Source organism: Olea europaea, unplaced genomic scaffold (assembly GCF_002742605.1).
Source record: "Olea europaea var. sylvestris unplaced genomic scaffold, O_europaea_v1 scaffold1026, whole genome shotgun sequence".
Lineage (NCBI taxonomy): Eukaryota > Viridiplantae > Streptophyta > Magnoliopsida > Lamiales > Oleaceae > Olea > Olea europaea.
Window position 1 is genome coordinate 11,841 of NW_019227591.1, and position 20,350 is coordinate 32,190.

Here is a 20,350-nt window from a genome sequence, read left to right on the forward strand (position 1 = left end):
AAATATACACAGATTTATAGTGATTGTCCGATCTATGTCTACTTTGCCAATGCAGGTTTTTACTGTAATGAAGAAGACTTCTTTCACACCCTAAAAAATCGACACGTTATTCTTTTATTTTATGTAGTAAAGTTGTGTTTTGTGCATTGTATTACTTGACAGTTCGCTCTCTCTATATATATTTTCTTTTATCTAATAATTTCTTGTATTTTGATCTGATCTATTCATTTTTATCGGATTGGTACAAAACCCTGTTCGAATTCTTGGAACGGAACACCATATAAAGGATTTAGTAAACCCAGAATGAATAGTAGTAGGTAGATGGTATTAGGGTGAATTAAGATGTATTACATTTATTTTTACTAGAAGACCAGAATATTTACCAGATTACCATCCCCTATTATTGTCCATTCTAATTTTATTCTCTATTCTTTATACGATATAATATGGTATATCAAATGGAACCTTAGAATAGGTCGACTGGACCGGTTGGGATAATACAGACCCGATATAAATGGATAGGAAATCCTAACATAAGATGACTTGCATACTTTTCCAATCACTACTATACAGTGTCTTAAAAGAGCCATTTGTACTTCAAAGAGTTCTTAGTTCCAACTCCAAAAATTAGTCCATCAAAATGCAGAAACTAATGTTAGCAACACATTTCGAGTCTGAATTTTTCTTGTTCGACGATGCCTGCATTCTTGACATTGATAATTTCGTCAAGAGACTCTCCAGCATCAAGGAAAAAGGGGTGAGGCCAGATTTAATTGGTTCAATCATAACACATTATGCTTCCAAATGGCTTCCCGATCTGTTGGACGATGATGGTAAAAAAACGATTCCGAACGCCGAGGAATCCCCCGAGAGTGTCACCACTTCATGGATGAAGAAAAGGTTCTTTGTTGAAACTCTAGTGGGAATTCTTCCTCCTGAGAAGGAATCAATTCCTTGCAACTTCTTGCTGAGGCTACTACGCATTGCTAGCATGGTTCGCGTTGAGCCTGCTTATCGTGATGAGCTTGAAAAGCGTGTTTCATGGCAACTCGACCAGGCTTCCTTGAGTGAACTGATGATACCATCATTTAGTCACACTTGTACAACCCTGCTAGATGTTGAACTTGTTCTTCGACTGGTGAGGAGGTTCATGAATTTGGATGAAGCTGTAAGAAGTGGAGCTGCCCTTATTAAAGTCACGAAACTGGTGGATTGTTACCTTGCAGAAGCGGCCGTTGATTCCAATTTGACATCGTCCGAATTTGTTGCTCTTGCTAGCGAGGTTCCAAGTCATGCTCGTGCCATGGAAGATGGATTGTATCGTGCCATTGATACCTACCTCAAAGTAAGATATATCGAACAATATTTCTCTCTTTGCGTCACATTTTAACACTCACTCTATGTCAATATGTGTTTTAAGCTCCAACTTTGAACCTCCCATTTGATTATTATAAGTAGATTAGAAATCTCAAGGTTCTTTCTGGTTCACAAATTGGATAGAATAGTGGGATTTCTTGTATTGTCACCAATACTCGATTCTTCAGCTAAACATTTAAGCAGCTAGTGTACAATATTTTATATTTTTGTGGCTCTGTCAGTTTGTTTACATACATCTCATCCTGACAAAAAGGTACCAAGATGCCATAAACATTGGATTTTATATATGTTGTCCATTTGTTTGGCGGTGGAACGGTCTGCTTTGGTCTGATTTTGAAGAGAACCGAATCAAGAACAAATGGGAATCGTTGGTTCCTAATGTAATTATGAACCAAACAGTTCACTTCCATTTAAAAACCTAATTTCAAGTATTTAAAATAGCCTTATGCAACCAAATAGAAATTCAAGCAGTATAAGTACCAATTTTTTTCTCTCTGATTGATCGTTCACTCAGTTTCTGCCTTCCTGGCTTTCTAAGTGCCCATTTGGCATGTCTTTTGAAAAGTCAAAAGATCTTTTGATATCCAAAAATTGTTTTTAGACCTATTTGGCTAATTTTATGAAAGTGTTTCTGATAGTTAGAAAAGCTTTTAAAGGAACCAGGTTCAATATGATTTCCTCTAAAAGCATTTTCAGAATAAGAGTTTGGTTCAGTTCCGATTCACCCTGGTTTGACTACATAAATGCAGATGAACTCCTGAAAATTGAAGGATTCTGTGGAATTAATTCATTATTCTGGCAGGCACATCCAGGGGTGTCAAAGAAAGAGAGAAACAGGCTTTGTAAGCTAATTGATAGCAGAAAACTGTCATTAGAGGCATCCATTCATGCAGCTCAAAACGAGCGATTGCCTGTTCGAACTGTAGTTCAAGTGCTCTTTTCAGAGCAAAACAAGCTCAATAAGCAGATTCTTGATTTCAGTGGCCCTTTCAGTGGCATGCTTAGTCCAAACATCGCACTAGATGCCTCGTCCCGGTGCTTGTCAAAGCGCGAAATAAATGTGCAACAGATGGAAATAAAGAGGTTGAAAGAAGATGTACTAAGGCTACAGAGCCATTGCATGGCACTGGAAGGAAAGATTGATAAGCTAATGGAGAAAAAGAAAGGATTTCTCGTTTGGAGGAAGTTTGGAATTCCAACACTTAGGGGAAACAGGAATGAAGACGTTGAAAGAGAAGCCGAGGTTGGAATAGGGCTAAAAACTCCGTTACAGATGAAAACAAGGCTCGTAAACACTAAAAATGCTAACAAATGGAGGAAATCATTATCGTGATCGAGCTTGATGAAGGGAAAAAAATTGCTGCTCGACTCTTTGATCTACGAGAGTGATATCCATTCTCCGACCCCTATTGTCCAACTTGAGAACAAACATATCCAAATATATATATAGCTGTAAAAGCAAGACATGCACGTGATACTGACTTTTGTAATTTTCCCTTTAAATAGGATCAAATTTGTATCATACTCTCTATCTTATTAATTATGCCTTGTAATTTTCCATTAAATCAATTCATATTGCAGGCGAAACTCATCATACTACCATATGCAAATTACCACACAGGACCATAGGTAGAGCAAATGATCAAGACTTTTAGTTGCTAAGGATATAATTGCTTTAGATCTTCCGGTAAGTCAAGCAATGAATTGAGAAAGAGCAGTGAAAAAGAAATTCAAGTAGCGGACCTCGAATTTATGAGGAATGTGGATCATGTTCTTTGATAACATAAAATCCACATTCCTCAAAGAGCTAATCCTTCTTTCAATTTACATTTAAACCCAGTTAGCATCAAGTTTCATTCTCCCCTGCTTGAACTGAACCGCGTGGCAATAGAAGATTCATGTAGTAACTGTAAATTATTATGAACAAGACCAACAAAAGGCCATTAGTTTGCTGCTGTTGACTCGAAAATCCTTATCGCCTTTGAAAAGTGAGAGCCTTAATGGAGAATGCAAATATAAGAGCAAAAGCAGCTGCAAACCCAACGACAACTGCTGCAACCTCACCAACAAAATCTTGTCTGAACCCAAAATAACTTCTGAGGAACTCTTGAACGGACTGCTTCGTGTCAAGCTGATGGTTTGCACCTTTGTATTGTGATGCAACTAAGCCATTTACTGTCCAGGCAACGGGACATGCCCAATGTAGCCATCTCCCCCACACAGGAGCCCTCTGTTGAACAACGAAAACAAATACTAGATTTAGTTCAAGTGCCTGATTGTAAATATATTCATATGCATGTTTTATATCAAATAAGATTTTAAAAACTTACAGGTCATGGAATTATAAATCCCGAAAAGAGATTCCATAATGCAAAAATCCCAGAAGACATGATGTTGGAAATATAAAGATTAGAAGCCACAGCAACAGCCATCATGCCATGATAGGTGAAGTAGAGTAAAAAACATAAAAAATATATACCAAATGTATTTTTCTGCTGTCCATTCAAGACCAATCATTGCATACACAATGGTTCCATATATAATAGCCTGAGCAAATATATATGGAATTTCAATGACGGCCTGCGCAAGAATTTCTAAGATTAGAACCAGATGGGAAGAAGTAAAGTTAAATATAGTTGTTATGTAACAGATTAAAGATTTACTAGAACCCGTCTAGCTAAGTTGCAAACATACTTGTCCAAAGGCATATGGCAAGGAGGAATACATTCCAGCAGCCCTTTCTCTGTAAAAGACCGTCCGCTCGACAACGATGACAGGCTGTACTGACGAGGCACTTTGGAACCCAAGGAACAGGACAGAAGCGTACATAGAACCCATAGCGTTAAAAATATCTTGTTCTCTATCCCTGCAATGCATGATATCCCAAAAGAATATGCATTTTGATGAAGAAAAAAGATATCCTTAAGTATGATTGCAAAAGTAATTTTTTTTGCACTAACATTCTAGGACCGAGATCCCAGACCATCGATCCTAATAGGATGGCAAGGATGGTTGTATACAGAAGTCTTACTGCAGTATAAGGAGGATTGCGCCAAAATGAGCACTGTTGTTTCCATAGACATGCCATGCATTGGATGAAGAAAGGCTGTGAATATTGAGTTGAGAAATGCAGATACTTCATAACAGGGGGTGGAGTACTTAATTCGTTAATGAGAGCCTTGTTCCTTCCAAATTCAAATTAGAGTCTTAAGCATGTTATCTACTATAACCCTGACTCCGATAAGTTAATCTGTGGATGAACTGACCTGTAGAGTTCTGAGTTTTTGTACATTTCTGCAAAATCAACCCCCAAAATCATTTATTGAGCTGAAGATGTTACTTCCAACATCCAGGTTGCAGGATTGAAGCCATCCCTTATTTTTCTTACTCCTTTAATTCCCTTGGATAAAACAAGCCTTCAGCCAACACGTTTGATCATCTACATGTGAAGAAGAAATCTTATCATTTGGATCATCTCAGCTCAACTCAAAGTACTCGATCAGATGGCAAGGATGTCGACCCAGTGGCCCTACATATATCTTCTGTCCCCCTTGCTTCATTAAAAATAGCTGCTGATGATTCCGGATTGGTAACCCCGAACTAGACCTCAATTTACCCACGATCCTCGACCTCGACCTTTGACCCTGAGTTGATCTTGGCGTGTCACGCCAGTTTTAGGTCAGGGTTTCTTTTAGGTCGGGGTTATCTCTTATCCGACCCTACCCACCGACTTAATCTCCAAAAAATAGACCCCACCAAGTCTACTCCTTCCTTGATTAGAACTCTTAACAATATACTTCTAATCAAAATCCAACACTTAGTCCTAAGGGGAAAATGACTCTTTCAGTAATAGAATCCTTCTACAGCTTCCCCACCAACACCTATAAATACTTGGCCAAGGCTCAACATCAAGGTACGTTTTCATTATCCTCAGTTTATAGCCTCACGCACTAAATTCCCTATCTGACTTAAGTATCGGAGGAGCGACGAGCACACACCTCGTTGCCTTTGTTGCAGGTATTCACAGACCGATTGTGTTCATCAAAGTGAAGTTAGACCATCAAGCTCGAGATCTTTCAGGTGATATTTTTTGGTAGCATCTGCTGCAAATCCATTTATCTAATTGGTATTGTAAAACTTAAAAGGAAAGAAGCATCAACATTTACTTAGCTATCAACAGAATCTCACCTCATCGAATGATTCAATTATGTCAATGCTAGGCTGATTGATGGTGCATACAACTGTTCTTCCAGTGTCTACAGTGTTTCTCGTTGTTTTTATCACAACTGCAGCAGCTCTTGCATCCAGTCCTGAAGTCAGCTCGTCCATGAATATTATGGATGGATTTGCCACCAGCTCAACCGCGATTATTAGCCTCTTGCGCTGCTCCATGGAGAGACCACTGACCCCAGGTAAGGCAACTAGTACTCCTCTAAATGAAGTTAGGTTTACAAGTTCCATAATTTCCTCAACGAATGTCTGAAATATAACCAGAACAAAATATTATTAGGTGCATTCGCTGATTTCCAATTGATTAGATTCTGGTCATGGTTCAAACGGCGGGAAACTTACTAGAATTTCATGGTCCTTCTTATTTAGTAATATTGTTTATTTTAAAGCTATAAAGTGCAGATCAAGATTTTGCATTGGGTGATTATTCCAACGGTAACTCAATTTTCACTATTTTCTTCAACTCTTCTGTGAGACAGCTTCATGAGACTCAAGTAAATGGAAGACACTCCATATCTGAATTAAATTTTTTTACATGTTCATGAATTTAAGTAGAACTTTCATTTAAAACAAAGGACTTAAATAGATAACTCCATCTATGTTTACTCCATCAGTTAGAAAAGGAGGTGAGCTGAGGTAGATTGATAGACAACGTACATAATTTTCTCTTGTAAATGTGAAATACGATTTAGATCGTTACTGTAGTTGTTATTGGACTGCTTAAATCTTGAGATAACCAAAATTTCTTGTTCGAGCATCAATTTCTGGGGCCAAGCGCAGCCAAGCTGAATAGAGAAGTGACTCATAAACTGTAACATAAGGAGAATGGATGTCATTCTGTTCAGAGTATCCAGAAATCCGAGCAAAGGTTCCTTGCTCCTTTGGATAACCAGATATTTTAATATTTCCCTCAATATATCCACCCGTTTTTCATCCAGCCAACACATCCATCAGAGTCGTTTTACCAGCTCCACTAACACCCACTAGAGCTGTGAGAACACCTAGCCTGAATGCTCCGCTTACACCCTTCAGAAGTACCAATCTATCTTCAGTAGCACCCTGATCCTTCATTTCCTGCAAGGCATTTGAATATTTTTTGTTTTTGAACTAGGCATATAAATCAGACCATCTGGAAGTTTAAGCTGTTAGTAAGGGGACTCATTTATTTGTTTAATTGTGTTTTTCTACACTCCCCTCACATTTATGCCAGATTTTTTTCATCAAAGGCTGCCATGTACTGCTTTTCATAAATAGATGGTGGCGAACCTTGAACCCTTCTGTTGCCTATCTCTGAGAAGCTATTATAGAGAAGAAACGTTAATATATTTAAATGTTGAAGATTCAACAAGGAGTTTCTAACGTGAAGCTCTTTGCAACTTTTAAACGAAGAGACCTCCACCAAAATATTATGTTCAATTTTTAGTTACCAGCAGCATGCCAACAGAGTATGTGACTTCATTGAATGAAATGGAGTGCGGTTCAAATGGAAGAATTGTTCCTTTCTTTTCAATGTTTGCCTTTCTACTTTCATCTCCTGTTTCTGAATTTTAATTGAAATTTCAGTAGTATCATCATTATACCAGAAACAACATAATAAACACGTATATTGATTTTACTCTTAGGATAAAACATACCAGTTTCGTTACTTGGAACCCGATTATCTTCCCTTTTATCTTGTTCCATCAGAACAGCTTGAGGCTTTCCCAGAGCTGCAGCATATTTCAGTATGTTACTGCGTCAACTTCAAACAAACATGTAACGAAATCATAAAAAATGAAGATGCTCACGATTAAGATGAGTGAGAGCGAGAATGAAACAGGAGTTTTGTAGAAGTATGAAGCCAAATAAAGCCCCTTCTCCTATCCAATACCAGTATGCTTCAGGAAAAAATCCTTAAGACTTTAAAATCTCGACTCCCAGTGATTCGTTCGTGTTTGAGGGTACCTTTAAGAAGAAAAGTGAACTTGATTATTAGTTCATTCTTTTTCAAGCTGAAAACAATATCAGGCTTACATGTCTCCAACTATGCCCAGTAAAATCATTACAAGAATAGCATTTTCTGTATATATCACTGGAGAGAACCAGTTACCCCATATCCGCTACTTCTTTACACTTTCTGGAGTACTGGCCAAAAGCATAAACAAAACAGTAAAACACAGAAATTTAGCATTCTTTTTTTTCAATATGAAAAAGAATGATTCTCATAAGTGACATTCTATACCTCGTGACAGGACAAAGCCAAGCAATACAGAAAACCCACATGCGGTTCCAATTATCATGTTCCTACCCATTGCCCCGATCATTCAAAATAATGAAGAAGCCATTTGAGCCTCTAATAAGAGCAGCATGTACTGTTTGAGGAATCTGCAATGTGAACTCTGATTGATACTCAATAGATAATTTTATATTGGAGAGACACTGGCATTCAGTGGATTGCATTATTATTTCTACCTTCCAAAATTAGGATCAAATCCAATTTCATAGTAAGTGACTATCACCCACACGGCTGCTTCAAGAAAGGTAACAGGGATTTGGAGTATCCAAGCCGGAAGTGCATATGCCCATGAGGGAAAAAAGAGAAAATCCCCTTGCTTGTAGAAGATTGGAAGCTCCTGAATAGTCAGGCTTATCTCTGATATTCCATTGAACATAATTGTAGCGACAGAGTAAAATAGAGCACGAGCATAAATCCCTCCATCAGTTTGGTTATCTCGGTCCATTTTAGTTTGGAAGAAGACAGTCATTGCCATGGTAGCCATTACAGTAAGCTAAAATCACATGTAAGAAATCATCATTGGTAAACAGGTATGAGAAACCATTGATAAAAATTCATTCGGTCCTAAAAGGCAACTGAATACACGCTAAAATGGAATCCACAAGCTCTTAACTAATTACTACTTAGATTCTGCTTTACTAAATTTTGTACCAATAATAGTTTTTCTATAGTTGCTTCAATAACTATCAAGTGTTGCAACGTAAATAGCAGACACAAAAAAGTTAGACTATCGCAGTAATCAAATTCCTTATCTAGTTCTGAAGGCCTTGACCTATCTTGTTTCTCTTGTTAAGAAACTTGTACTTTTGTATTCTAGTCCATACATATGGCAAACTTTGTCAATCTACATTTCGAAATTCATTCAATAAAAAACACATACCTTTAGAAATTGTCAATTCAAATATTTGGGATCCTGCCTGTTTAGTTAGTATTTGTGTTTTGCAGATGATAGTACAGGTACACCATGAGTGTTGAGTTTTGATATTCAATAAATCTGGGCGATGATTTAAAACAGTTGACGGATAATTTATCGATACCATAAACTTGACTCGACTTAAATACGACCGACACTTTTGGAAGGTCCAAGTTGGAGTTGGATTGGTGATTTGATTAATTATGTGATTTTGGATTATTGTTGGTCCATTAACTTAGCCCATTGAGAGATATATCTTTGGCCCATTTAAATGAATAAGTTAAGCCCAAACCTAATAACCCAATGTATCTATATATTATGCTTCTTCCTCCAACAGCCGTGTGTGTGGTGTACGTGTATTTTGAAGATAGAAAAACATAGTGAGGAGTCGTTTCTTGGTTGAGTGATTACCATTGGTACCTCTTTGTTTTCCCTTGCCTTTGTGGCTTGCAAATTACCACCACTGCATCCTTTGTGGATGTAAATCTTGGAGCAATCAAAGTGAAGGTGAAAGTTTTGGGTCGAGCCTTGATTGTTTGGTGTTCATTTGGTTTTTTTAGCCTAAAATCAAGATTTCTCGAGGGATTTTCGCGACAAATGATATCAAAACTTGTGTTGTTGAGAAATCTGTGACTGTGCAGGTGGAGGCGCTATCGGGAGAGTAGCACATGGGGACGCCAGCAAGCCAAATGAGGGTGCATCCGGTGGTTTCAGACGACGACTTTAAAAGACAAAATGTTGTTGGTAGTGATATGGATCCTATGGTATTGTCAGAATTCAGTTTCGAGCAATATGATAAAAGTTGGACGATTTTGCCATTGGACGTTGGGTGCCGTTTTGTGTTGTTGCGATTACTAGAAGCTTTAGGACAAATAGTGACAATTCTAAAGTGGTGAATTTGCATATCTCGATATTTATGGACCTTCAAATGTGGCCCTCTTGGTATCGTGTTCTTTGCCTTTTATTATTGTAGTTAAAACTATTGTGTAGGGTAACTATTTATTTTTGATAATTTTTTGTATTTTGATCTAATCTATTCGTTTTTATCGGATTGGTACAAAACCCTGTTCGAATTCTTGGAACGGAACACCATATAAAGGATTTAGTAAACCCAGAATGAATAGTAGTAGGTAGATGGTATTAGGGTGAATTAAGATGTATTACATTTATTTTTACTAGAAGACCAGAATAATTTACCAGATTACCGTCCCCTATTATTGTCCATTCTAATTTTATTCTCTATTCTTTATACGATATAATATGGTACACCAAATGGAACCTTAGAATAGGTCGACTGGACCGGTTGGGATAATACAGACCCGATATAAATGGATAGGAAATCCTAACATAAGATGACTTGCATACTTTTCCAATCACTACCATACAGTGTCTTAAAAGAGCCATTTGTACTTCAAAGAGTTCTCAGTTCCAACTCCAAAAATTAGTCCATGAAAATGCAGAAACAAATGTTGGAAACACATTTCGAGTCCGAATTTTGCTGGTTCGATGATGCCTGCATTCTCGACATCGATAATTTCGTCAAGAGACTCTCCAGCATTAAGGAAAAAGGGGTGAGGCCAGATTTAATTGGTTCAATCATAACACATTATGCTTCCAAATGGCTTCCCGACCTGTTGGACGGGGACGGTAAAAAAATGATTCCGAATGCCGAGGAGTCCCCCGAGAGTATCACCACTTCATGGATGAAGAAAAGGTTCTTTGTTGAAACTCTAGTGGGAATTCTTCCTCCTGAGAAGGAATCAATTCCTTGCAACTTCTTGCTAAGGCTACTACGCATTGCTAGCATGGTTTGCGTCGAGCCTGCTTATCGTGCTGAGCTTGAAAAGCGTGTTTCATGGCAACTCGACCAGGCTTCCTTGAGTGAACTGATGATACCATCATTTAGTCACACTTGTACAACCCTGCTAGATGTTGAACTTGTTCTTCGACTGGTGAGGAGCTTCATGAATTTGGATGAAGCTGTAAGAAGTGGAGCTGCCCTTATTAAAGTCACGAAACTGGTGGATTGTTACCTTGCAGAAGCGGCCGTTGATTCCAATTTGACATCGTCCGAATTTGTTGCTCTTGCTAGCGAGGTTCCAAGTCATGCTCGTGCCATGGAAGATGGATTGTATCGTGCCATTGATACCTACCTCAAAGTAAGTTATATCGAACAATATTTCTCTCTTTGCTTCACATTTTAACGCACACTCTATGTCAATATGTGTTTTAAGCTCCAACTTTGAACCTCCCATTTGATTATTATAAGTAAATTAGAAATCTCAAGGTTCTTTCTGGTTCACAAATTGGATAGAATAGTGAGATTTCTTGTATTGTCACCAATACCAGATTCTTCAGCTAAACATTGAAGCAGCCAGGGTACAATATTTTATATTTTTGTGGCTCTGTCTGTTTGTTTATATACATCTTATCCTGACAAAAAGGTACCAAGATGCCCTAAGCATTGGATTTTATATATGTTGTCAATTTGTTTGGCGGTGGAACGGTCTGCTTTGGTCTCATTTTGAAGAGAGCCGAATCAAGAACAAATGGGAATCGTTGGTTCCTAATGTAATTATGAACCAAACAGTTCACTTCCATTTAAAAACCTAATTTCAAGTATTTAAAATAGCCTTATGCAACCAAATAGAAATTCAAGCAGCATAAGTACCAATTTTTTTCTGCCTTCCTGGCTTTCTAGAGTCCATTTGGCATGTCTTTTGAAAAGTCAAAAGATCTTTTGATATTCAAAAACTGTTTTTAGACCTATTTGGCTAATTTTATAAAAGTGCTTCTGGTAGTTAGAAAAGTTTTTAAAGGAACCTGGTTCAATATGATTTCCTCTAAAAGCATTTTCGGAATAGGAGTTTGGTTCAGTTCCGATTCACCCTGGTTTGACTACATAAATGCAGATGAACTCCTGAAAATTGAAGGATTCTGTGGAATTAATCAAGATTCATTATTCTGGCAGGCACATCCAGGGGTGTCAAAGAAAGAGAGAAACAGGCTTTGTAAGCTAATTGATAGCAGAAAACTGTCATTAGAGGCATCCATTCATGCAGCTCAAAACGAGCGATTGCCTGTTCGAACTGTAGTTCAAGTGCTCTTTTCAGAGCAAAACAAGCTCAATAAGCAGATTCTTGATTTCAGTGGCCCTTTCAGTGGCATGCTTAGTCCAAACATCGCACTAGATGCCTCGTCCCGGTGCTTGTCAAAGCGCGAAATAAATGTGCAACAGATGGAAATAAAGAGGTTGAAAGAAGATGTACTAAGGCTACAGAGCCATTGCATGGCACTGGAAGGAAAGATTGATAAGCTAATGGAGAAAAAGAAAGGATTTCTCGTTTGGAGGAAGTTTGGAATTCCAACACTTAGGGGAAACAGGAATGAAGACGTTGAAAGAGAAGCCGAGGTTGGAATAGGGCTAAAAACTCCGTTACAGATGAAAACAAGGCTCGTAAACACTAAAAATGCTAACAAATGGAGGAAATCATTGTCGTGATCGAGCTTGATGAAGGGAAAAAATTGCTGCTCGACTCTTTGATCTACAGGAGTGATATCCATTCTCTGACCCCTATTGTCCAACTTGAGAACAAACATATCCGAATATATATATATATATATATATAGCTGTAAAAGCAAGACATGCAAGTGATACTGACTTTTGTAATTTTCCCTTTAAATAGGATCAAATTTGTATCATACTCTCTATCTTATTAATTATGCCTTGTAATTTTCCATTAAATCAATTCATATTGCAGGCGAAACTCATCATACTACCATATGCAAATTACCACACAGGACCATAGGTAGAGCAAATGATCAAGACTTTTAGTTGCTAAGGATATAATTGCTTTAGATCTTCCGGTAAGTCAAGCAATGAATTGAGAAAGAGCAGTGAAAAAGAAATTCAAGTAGCCGACCTCGAATTTATGAGGAATGTGGATCATGTTCTTTGATAACATAAAATCCACATTCCTCAAAGAGCTAATCCTTCTTTCAATTTACATTTAAACCCAGTTAGCATCAAGTTTCATTCTCCCCTGCTTGAACTGAACCGCGTGGCGATAGAAGATTCATGTAGTAACTGTAAATTATTATGAACAAGACCAACAAAAGGCCATTAGTTTGCTGCTGTTGACTCGAAAATCCTTATCGCCTTTGAAAAGTGAGAGCCTTAATGGAGAATGCAAATATAAGAGCAAAAGCAGCTGCAAACCCAACGACAACTGCTGCAACCTCACCAACAAAATCTTGTCTGAACCCAAAATAACTTCTGAGGAACTCTTGAACGGACTGCTTCGTGTCAAGCTGATGGTTTGCACCTTTGTATTGTGATGCAACTAAGCCATATACTGTCCAGGCAACGGGACATGCCCAATGTAGCCATCTCCCCCACACAGGAGCCCTCTGTTGAACAACGAAAACAAATACTAGATTTAGTTCAAGTGCCTGATTGTAAATATATTCATATGCATGTTTTATATCAAATAAGATTTTAAAAACTTACAGGTCATGGAATTATAAATCCCGAAAAGAGATTCCATAATGCAAAAATCCCAGAAGACATGATGTTGGAAATATAAAGATTAGAAGCCACAGCAACAGCCATCATGCCATGATAGGTGAAGTAGAGTAAAAAACATAAAAAATATATACCAAATGTATTTTTCTGCTGTCCATTCAAGACCAATCATTGCATACACAATGGTTCCATATATAATAGCCTGGGCAAATATATATGGAATTTCAATGACGGCCTGCGCAAGAATTTCTAAGATTAGAACCAGATGGGAAGAAGTAAAGTTAAATATAGTTGTTATGTAACAGATTAAAGATTTACTAGAACCCGTCTAGCTAAGTTGCAAACATACTTGTCCAAAGGCATATGGCAAGGAGGAATACATTCCAGCAGCCCTTTCTCTGTAAAAGACCGTCCGCTCGACAACAATGACAGGCTGTACTGACGAGGCACTTTGGAACCCAAGGAACAGGACAGAAGCGTACATAGAACCCATAGCGTTAAAAATATCTTGTTCTCTATCCCTGCAATGCATGATATCCCAAAAGAATATGCATTTTGATGAAGAAAAAAGATATCCTTAAGTATGATTGCAAAAGTAATTTTTTTTGCACTAACATTCTAGGACCGAGATCCCAGACCATCGATCCTAATAGGATGGCAAGGATGGTTGTATACAGAAGTCTTACTGCAGTATAAGGAGGATTGCGCCAAAATGACCACTGTTGTTTCCATAGACATGCCATGCATTGGATGAAGAAAGGCTGTGAATATTGAGTTGAGAAATGCAGATACTTCATAACAGGGGGTGGAGTACTTAATTCGTTAATGAGAGCCTTGTTCCTTCCAAATTCAAATTAGAGTCTTAAGCATGTTATCTACTATAACCCTGACTCCGATTAGTTAATCTGTGGATGAACTGACCTGAAGAGTTCTGAGATTTTGTACATTTCTGCAAAATCAACCCCCAAAATCATTTATTCAGCTGAAGATGTTACTTCCAACATCCAGGTTGCAGGATTGAAGCCATCCCTTATTTTTCGTCCCCCTTTAATTCCCTTGGATAAAGATAAAACAAGATTTCAGCCAACACGTTTGATCATCTACATGTGAAGAAGAAATCTTATCATTTGGATCATCTCAGCTCAACTCAAAGTACTCGATCAGAAGGCAAGGATGTCGACCCAGTGGCCCTACATATATCTTCTGTCCCCCTTGCTTCATTAAAAATAGCTGCTGATGATTCCGGATTGGTAACCCCGAACTAGACCTCAATTTACCCACGATCCTCGACCTCGACCTCGACCTTTGATCCCGAGTTGATCTTGGCGTGTCACGCCGGTTTTAGGTTGGGGTTTCTTTTAGGTCGGGCTTATCTCTTATTTGACCCTACCCACTGACTTAATCTCCAAAAAATAGACCCCACCAAGTCTACTCCTTCCTTGATTAGAACTCTTAACAATATACTTCTAATCAAACTCCAACACCTAGTCCTAAGGGGAAAATGACTCTTTCAGCAACACCAATAAATACTTGGCCAAGGCTCAACATCAAGGTACGTTTTTATTATCCTCAGTTTATAGCCTCACGCACTAAATTTCCTATCTGACTTAAGCATAGAAGGAGCGACGAGCACACACCTCGTTGCCTTTGTTACAGGTATTTACAGACTGATTGTGTTCATCAAAGTGCAGTTAGACCATCAAGCTCGAGATCTTTCAGGTGATATTTTTTGGTAGCATTAGCTGCAAATCCATTTATCTAATTGGTATTGTAAAACTTAAAAGGAAAGAAGCATCAACATTTGCTTAGCTATCAACAGAATCTCACCTCATCGAATGATTCAATTATGTCAATGCTAGGCTGATTGATGGTGCATACAACTGTTCTTCCAGTGTCTACAGTGTTTCTGGCTGTTTTCATCACAACTGCAGCAGCTCTTGCATCCAGTCCTGAAGTCAGCTTGTCCATGAATATTATGGATGGATTTGCCACCAGCTCAACCGCGATTATTAGCCTCTTGCGCTGCTCCATGGAGAGACCACTGACCCCAGGTAAGGCAACTAGTACTCCTCTAAATGAAGTTAGGTTTACAAGTTCCATAATTTCCTCAACGAATGTCTGAAATATAACCAGAACAAAATATTATTAGGTGCATTCGCTGATTTCCAATTGATTAGATTCTGGTCATGGTTCAAACGGCGGGAAACTTACTAGAATTTCATGGTCCTTCTTATTTAGTAATATTGTTTATTTTAAAGCTATAAAGTGCAGATCAAGATTTTGCATTGGGTGATTATTCCAACGGTAACTCAATTTTCACTATTTTCTTCAACTCTTCTGTGAGACAGCTTCATGAGACTCAAGTAAATGGAAGACACTCCATATCTGAATTTAATTTTTTTACACGTTCATGAATTTAAGTAGAACTTTCATTTAAAACAAATGACTTAAATAGATAACTCCATCTATGTTTACTCCATCAGTTAGAAAAGGAGGTGAGCTGAGGTAGATTGATAGACAACGTACATAATTTTCTCTTGTAAATGTGCAATACGATTTAGCTCGTTACTGTAGTTGTTATTGGACTGCTTAAATACATAATATCTTGAGATAACCAACCTTTCTTGTTCAAGCATCAATTTCTGGGGCCAAACGCAGCCAAGCTGAATAGAGAAGTGACTCATAAACTGTAACATAAGGAGAATGGATGTCATTCTGTTCACAGTATCCAGAAATCCGAGCAAAGGTTCCTTGCTTCTTTGGATAACCAGATATTTTAATATTTCCCTCAATATATCCACCCGTTTTTCATCCAGCCAACACATCCATCAGAGTCGTTTTACCAGCTCCACTAACACCGACTAGAGCTGTGAGAACACCTAGCCTGAATGCTCCGCTTACACCCTTCAGAAGTACCAATCTATCTTCAGTAGCACCCTGATCCTTCATTTCCTGCAAGGCATTTGAATATTTTTTGTTTTTGAACTAGGCATATAAATCAGACCATCTGGAAGTTTAAGCTGTTAGTAAGGGGACTCATTTATTTGTTTAATTGTGTTTTTCTACACTCCCCTCACATTTATGCCAGATTTTTTTCATCAAAGGCTGCCATGTACTGCTTTTCATAAATAGATGGTGGCGAACCTTGAACCCTTCTGTTGCCTATCTCTGAGAAGCTATTATAGAGAAGAAACGTTAATATATTTAAATGTTGAAGATTCAACAAGGAGTTTCTAACGTGAAGCTCTTTGCAACTTTTAAACGTAGAGACCTCCACCAAAATATTATGTTCAATTTTTAGTTACCAGCAGCATGCCAACAGAGTATGTGACTTTATTGAAGGAAATGGAGTGCGGTTCAAATGGAAGAATCGTTGCTTTCTTTTCAATGTTTGCCTTTCTACTTTCATCTCCTGTTTCTGAATTTTAATTGAAATTTCAGTAGTATCATCATTATACCAGAAACAACATAATAAACACGTATATTGATTTTACTCTTAGGATAAAACATACCAGTTTCGTTACTTGGAACCCGATTATCTTCCCTTTTATCTTGTTCCATCAGAACAGCTTGAGGCTTTCCCAGAGCTGCAGCATATTTCAGTATGTTACTGCGTCAAGATGCTCACGATTAAGATAAGTGAGAGCGAGAATGAAACAGGAGTTTTATAGAAGTATGAAGCCAAATAAAGCCCCTGCTCCTATCCAATACCAGTATGCTTCAGGAAAAAATCCTTAAGACTTTAAAATCTCGACTCCCAGTGATTCGTTCGTGTTTGAGGGTACCTTTAAGAAGAAAAGTGAACTTGATTATTAGTTCATTCTTTTTCAAGATGAAAACGATATCAGGAACCTAGAAGAATACACTGAATATGCTTACATGTCTCCAACTATGCCCAGTAAAATCATTACAAGAATAGCATTTTCTGTATACATCACTGGAGAGAACCAGTTACCCCATATCCGCTACTTCTTTACATTTTCTAGAGTACTGGCCAAAAGCATAAACAAAACAGTAAAACACAGAAATTTAGCATTCTTTTTTTTCAATATGAAAAAGAATGATTCTCATAAGTGACATTCTATACCTCGTGACAGGACAAAGCCAAGCAATACAGAAAACCCACATGCGGTTCCAATTATCATGTTCCTACCCATTGCCCCGATCATTCAAAATAATGAAGAAGCCATTTGAGCCTCTAATAAGAGCAGCATGTACTGTTTGAGGAATCTGCAATGTGAACTCTGATTGATACTCAATAGATAATTTTATATTGGAGAGACACTGGCATTCAGTGGATTGCATTATTATTTCTACCTTCCAAAATTAGGATCAAATCCAATTTCATAGTAAGTGACTGTCACCCACACGGCTGCTTCAAGAAAGGTAACAGGGATTTGGAGTATCCAAGCCGGAAGTGCATATGCCAAGAGAAAATCCCCTTTCTTGTAGAAGATTGGAAGCTCCTGAATAGTCAGGCTTATCTCTGATATTCCATTGAACATAATTGTAGCGACAGAGTAAAATAGAGCACGAGCATAAATCCCTCCATCAGTTTGGTTATCTCGGTCCATTTTAGTTTGGAAGAAGACAGTCATTGCCATGGTAGCCATTACAGTAAGCTAAAATCACATGTAAGAAATCATCATTGGTAAACAGGTATGAGAAACCATTGATAAAAATTCATTCGGTCCTAAAAGGCAACTGAATACACGCTAAAATGGAATCCACAAGCTCTTAACTAATTACTACTTAGATTCTGCTTTACTAAATTTTGTACCAATAATAGTTTTTCTATAGTTGCTTCAATAACTATCAAGTGTTGCAACGTAAATAGCAGACACAAAAAAGTTAGACTATCGCAGTAATCAAATTCCTTATCTAGTTCTGAAGGCCTTGACCTATCTTGTTTCTCTTGTTAAGAAACTTGTACTTTTGTATTCTAGTCCATACATATGGCAAACTTTGTCAATCTACATTTCGAAATTCATTCAATAAAAAACACATACCTTTAGAAATTGTCAATTCAAATATTTGGGATCCTGCCTGTTTAGTTAGTATTTGTGTTTTGCAGATGATAGTACAGGTACACCATGAGTGTTGAGTTTTGATATTCAATAAATCTGGGCGATGATTTAAAACAGTTGACGGATAATTTATCGACACCATAGACTTGACTCGACTTAAATACGACCGACACTTTTGGAAGGTCCAAGTTGGAGTTGGATTGGTGATTTGATTAGTATGTGATTTTGGATTATTGTTGGTCCATTAACTTAGCCCATTGAGAGATATATCTTTGGCCCATTTAAATGAATAAGTTAAGCCCAAACCTAATAACCCAATGTATCTATATATTATGCTTCTTCCTCCAACAGCCGTGTGTGTGGTGTACGTGTATTTTGAAGATAGAAAAACATAGTGAGGAGTCGTTTCTTGGTTGAGTGATTACCATTGGTACCTCTTTGTTTTCCCTTGCCTTTGTGGCTTGCAAATTACCACCACTGCATCCTTTGTGGATGTAAATCTTGGAGCAATCAAAGTGAAGGTGAAAGTTTTGGGTCGAGCCTTGATTGTTTGGTGTTCATTTGGTTTTTTTAGCCTAAAATCAAGATTTCTCGAGGGATTTTCGCGACAAATGATATCAAAACTTGTGTTGTTGAGAAATCTGTGACTGTGCAGGTGGAGGCGCTATCGGGAGAGTAGCACATGGGGACGCCAGCAAGCCAAATGAGGGTGCATCCGGTGGTTTCAGACGACGACTTTAAAAGACAAAATGTTGTTGGTAGTGATATGGATCCTATGGTATTGTCAGAATTCAGTTTCGAGCAATATGATAAAAGTTGGACGATTTTACCCTTGGACGTTGGGTGCCGTTTTGTGTTGTTGCGATTACTAGAAGCTTTAGGACAAATAGTGACAATTCTAAAGTGGTGAATTTGCATATCTCGATATTTATGGACCTTCAAATGTGGCCCTCTTGGTATCGTGTTCTTTGCCTTTTATTATTGTAGTTAAAACTATTGTGTAGGGTAACTATTTATTTTTCGTATTGGAAGTCATCGTGTGGTGGTGACGTTAGGTTTGGGATTGTCGTAAAGGGGTAACTATTGCATGTTGCTAGACCTAAGAATTACTTGTTAATTATTTAACTTAAATTCTTTGTGAATTTGTTGTCAATCTTTTCTATACTGTTAGAATTGCATACGATCTTAGGAAAGTATATTTTACAATTCTGTGTGAATTATGTAAATACTTTGCTTGTGGTCATTATTTGGTATTGATGGCATGTATAGGTCTAAAGCAAGTGTGATAAGTAAGATATATTTTAATTGTGGTAAATTCTGAACATAGTAAAATAGCTTATCCTAGAAATGATAATAAAAGGAAAGATAATGAAAGAGGAGAGGAGAGGTGAATGTTATCATAAGGTCAAGTGGTGACCCTAGTGAGGTTTATTAAGAGTGAACATGGTTACTGCATGTGCATCTATGTGTAATCCTTTCTGCATGCATGTGATTGCTTAATTCTATTGCGTTGGTATGTTACAATTTTAATTTATTTGATGTGTGTAACTGCATGAATTAAAGTGATCTTAATGTTTTAAATAATGTGTTTTGCATGCATAGTATGTTGAGATTTGTGACGTACTCCGTTTGCTCTGTAAGTGGTAGTAAGAAGAAAGTTGGGCATCTGTTTTCTCCTTTATCTTTGTGAGCCTGTGTTGTTTGTGAGATTGTGTGATGCAGCCATTTAAGGTTATCTTATCTTTGTGAGCCTCTTTTGTAAGTGTAGTGAAGTAACCAACTTTTTCTTCTATTCTCTTTATGAGTGCCATCTTCACCATTTTCTTTGTGAATTTTTTGAGCATTGGTAATTGGAGTAACCTTGTGGTGCATGGGTTAATTTAAATTGAGCCATAACCTTTGTGATCATGAAAGGTGTTGATTTGCTATAGTGGGTTTGTTATACATTAGCAGTGTGTTGAGTATTTTTTAGTAAGGTAGAGTATAGATGCCTAAAGGTGCAT

At 37.7% G+C, this 20,350-nt stretch overlaps 2 protein-coding genes and 2 pseudogenes across 2 annotated transcripts; 2 read left to right on the forward strand and 2 right to left on the reverse strand.

Annotated features, from left to right (window-relative positions):
- Nucleotides 1–467: 467 nt before the first annotated feature.
- On the forward strand, nt 468–2,962 carry LOC111372787 (root phototropism protein 3-like). The gene is made up of 2 exons (XM_022995192.1): nt 468–1,345; nt 2,180–2,962. Exons 1-2 carry the CDS (start codon nt 641–643, stop codon nt 2,708–2,710), a joined length of 1,236 nt encoding a protein of 411 aa, XP_022850960.1. The 5' UTR covers nt 468–640; the 3' UTR covers nt 2,711–2,962.
- A 169-nt stretch (nt 2,963–3,131) lies between these two features.
- On the reverse strand, nt 3,132–9,209 carry LOC111372783 (annotated as a pseudogene).
- An 875-nt stretch (nt 9,210–10,084) lies between these two features.
- Nucleotides 10,085–12,571, forward strand: LOC111372788 (root phototropism protein 3-like). Its single transcript, XM_022995193.1, has 2 exons — nt 10,085–10,954; nt 11,767–12,571. Exons 1-2 carry the CDS (start codon nt 10,244–10,246, stop codon nt 12,295–12,297), a joined length of 1,242 nt encoding a protein of 413 aa, XP_022850961.1. The 5' UTR covers nt 10,085–10,243; the 3' UTR covers nt 12,298–12,571.
- A 376-nt stretch (nt 12,572–12,947) lies between these two features.
- The window catches only part of LOC111372784, a 32,634-nt pseudogene continuing 25,231 nt past the window's right edge, over nt 12,948–20,350 (reverse strand).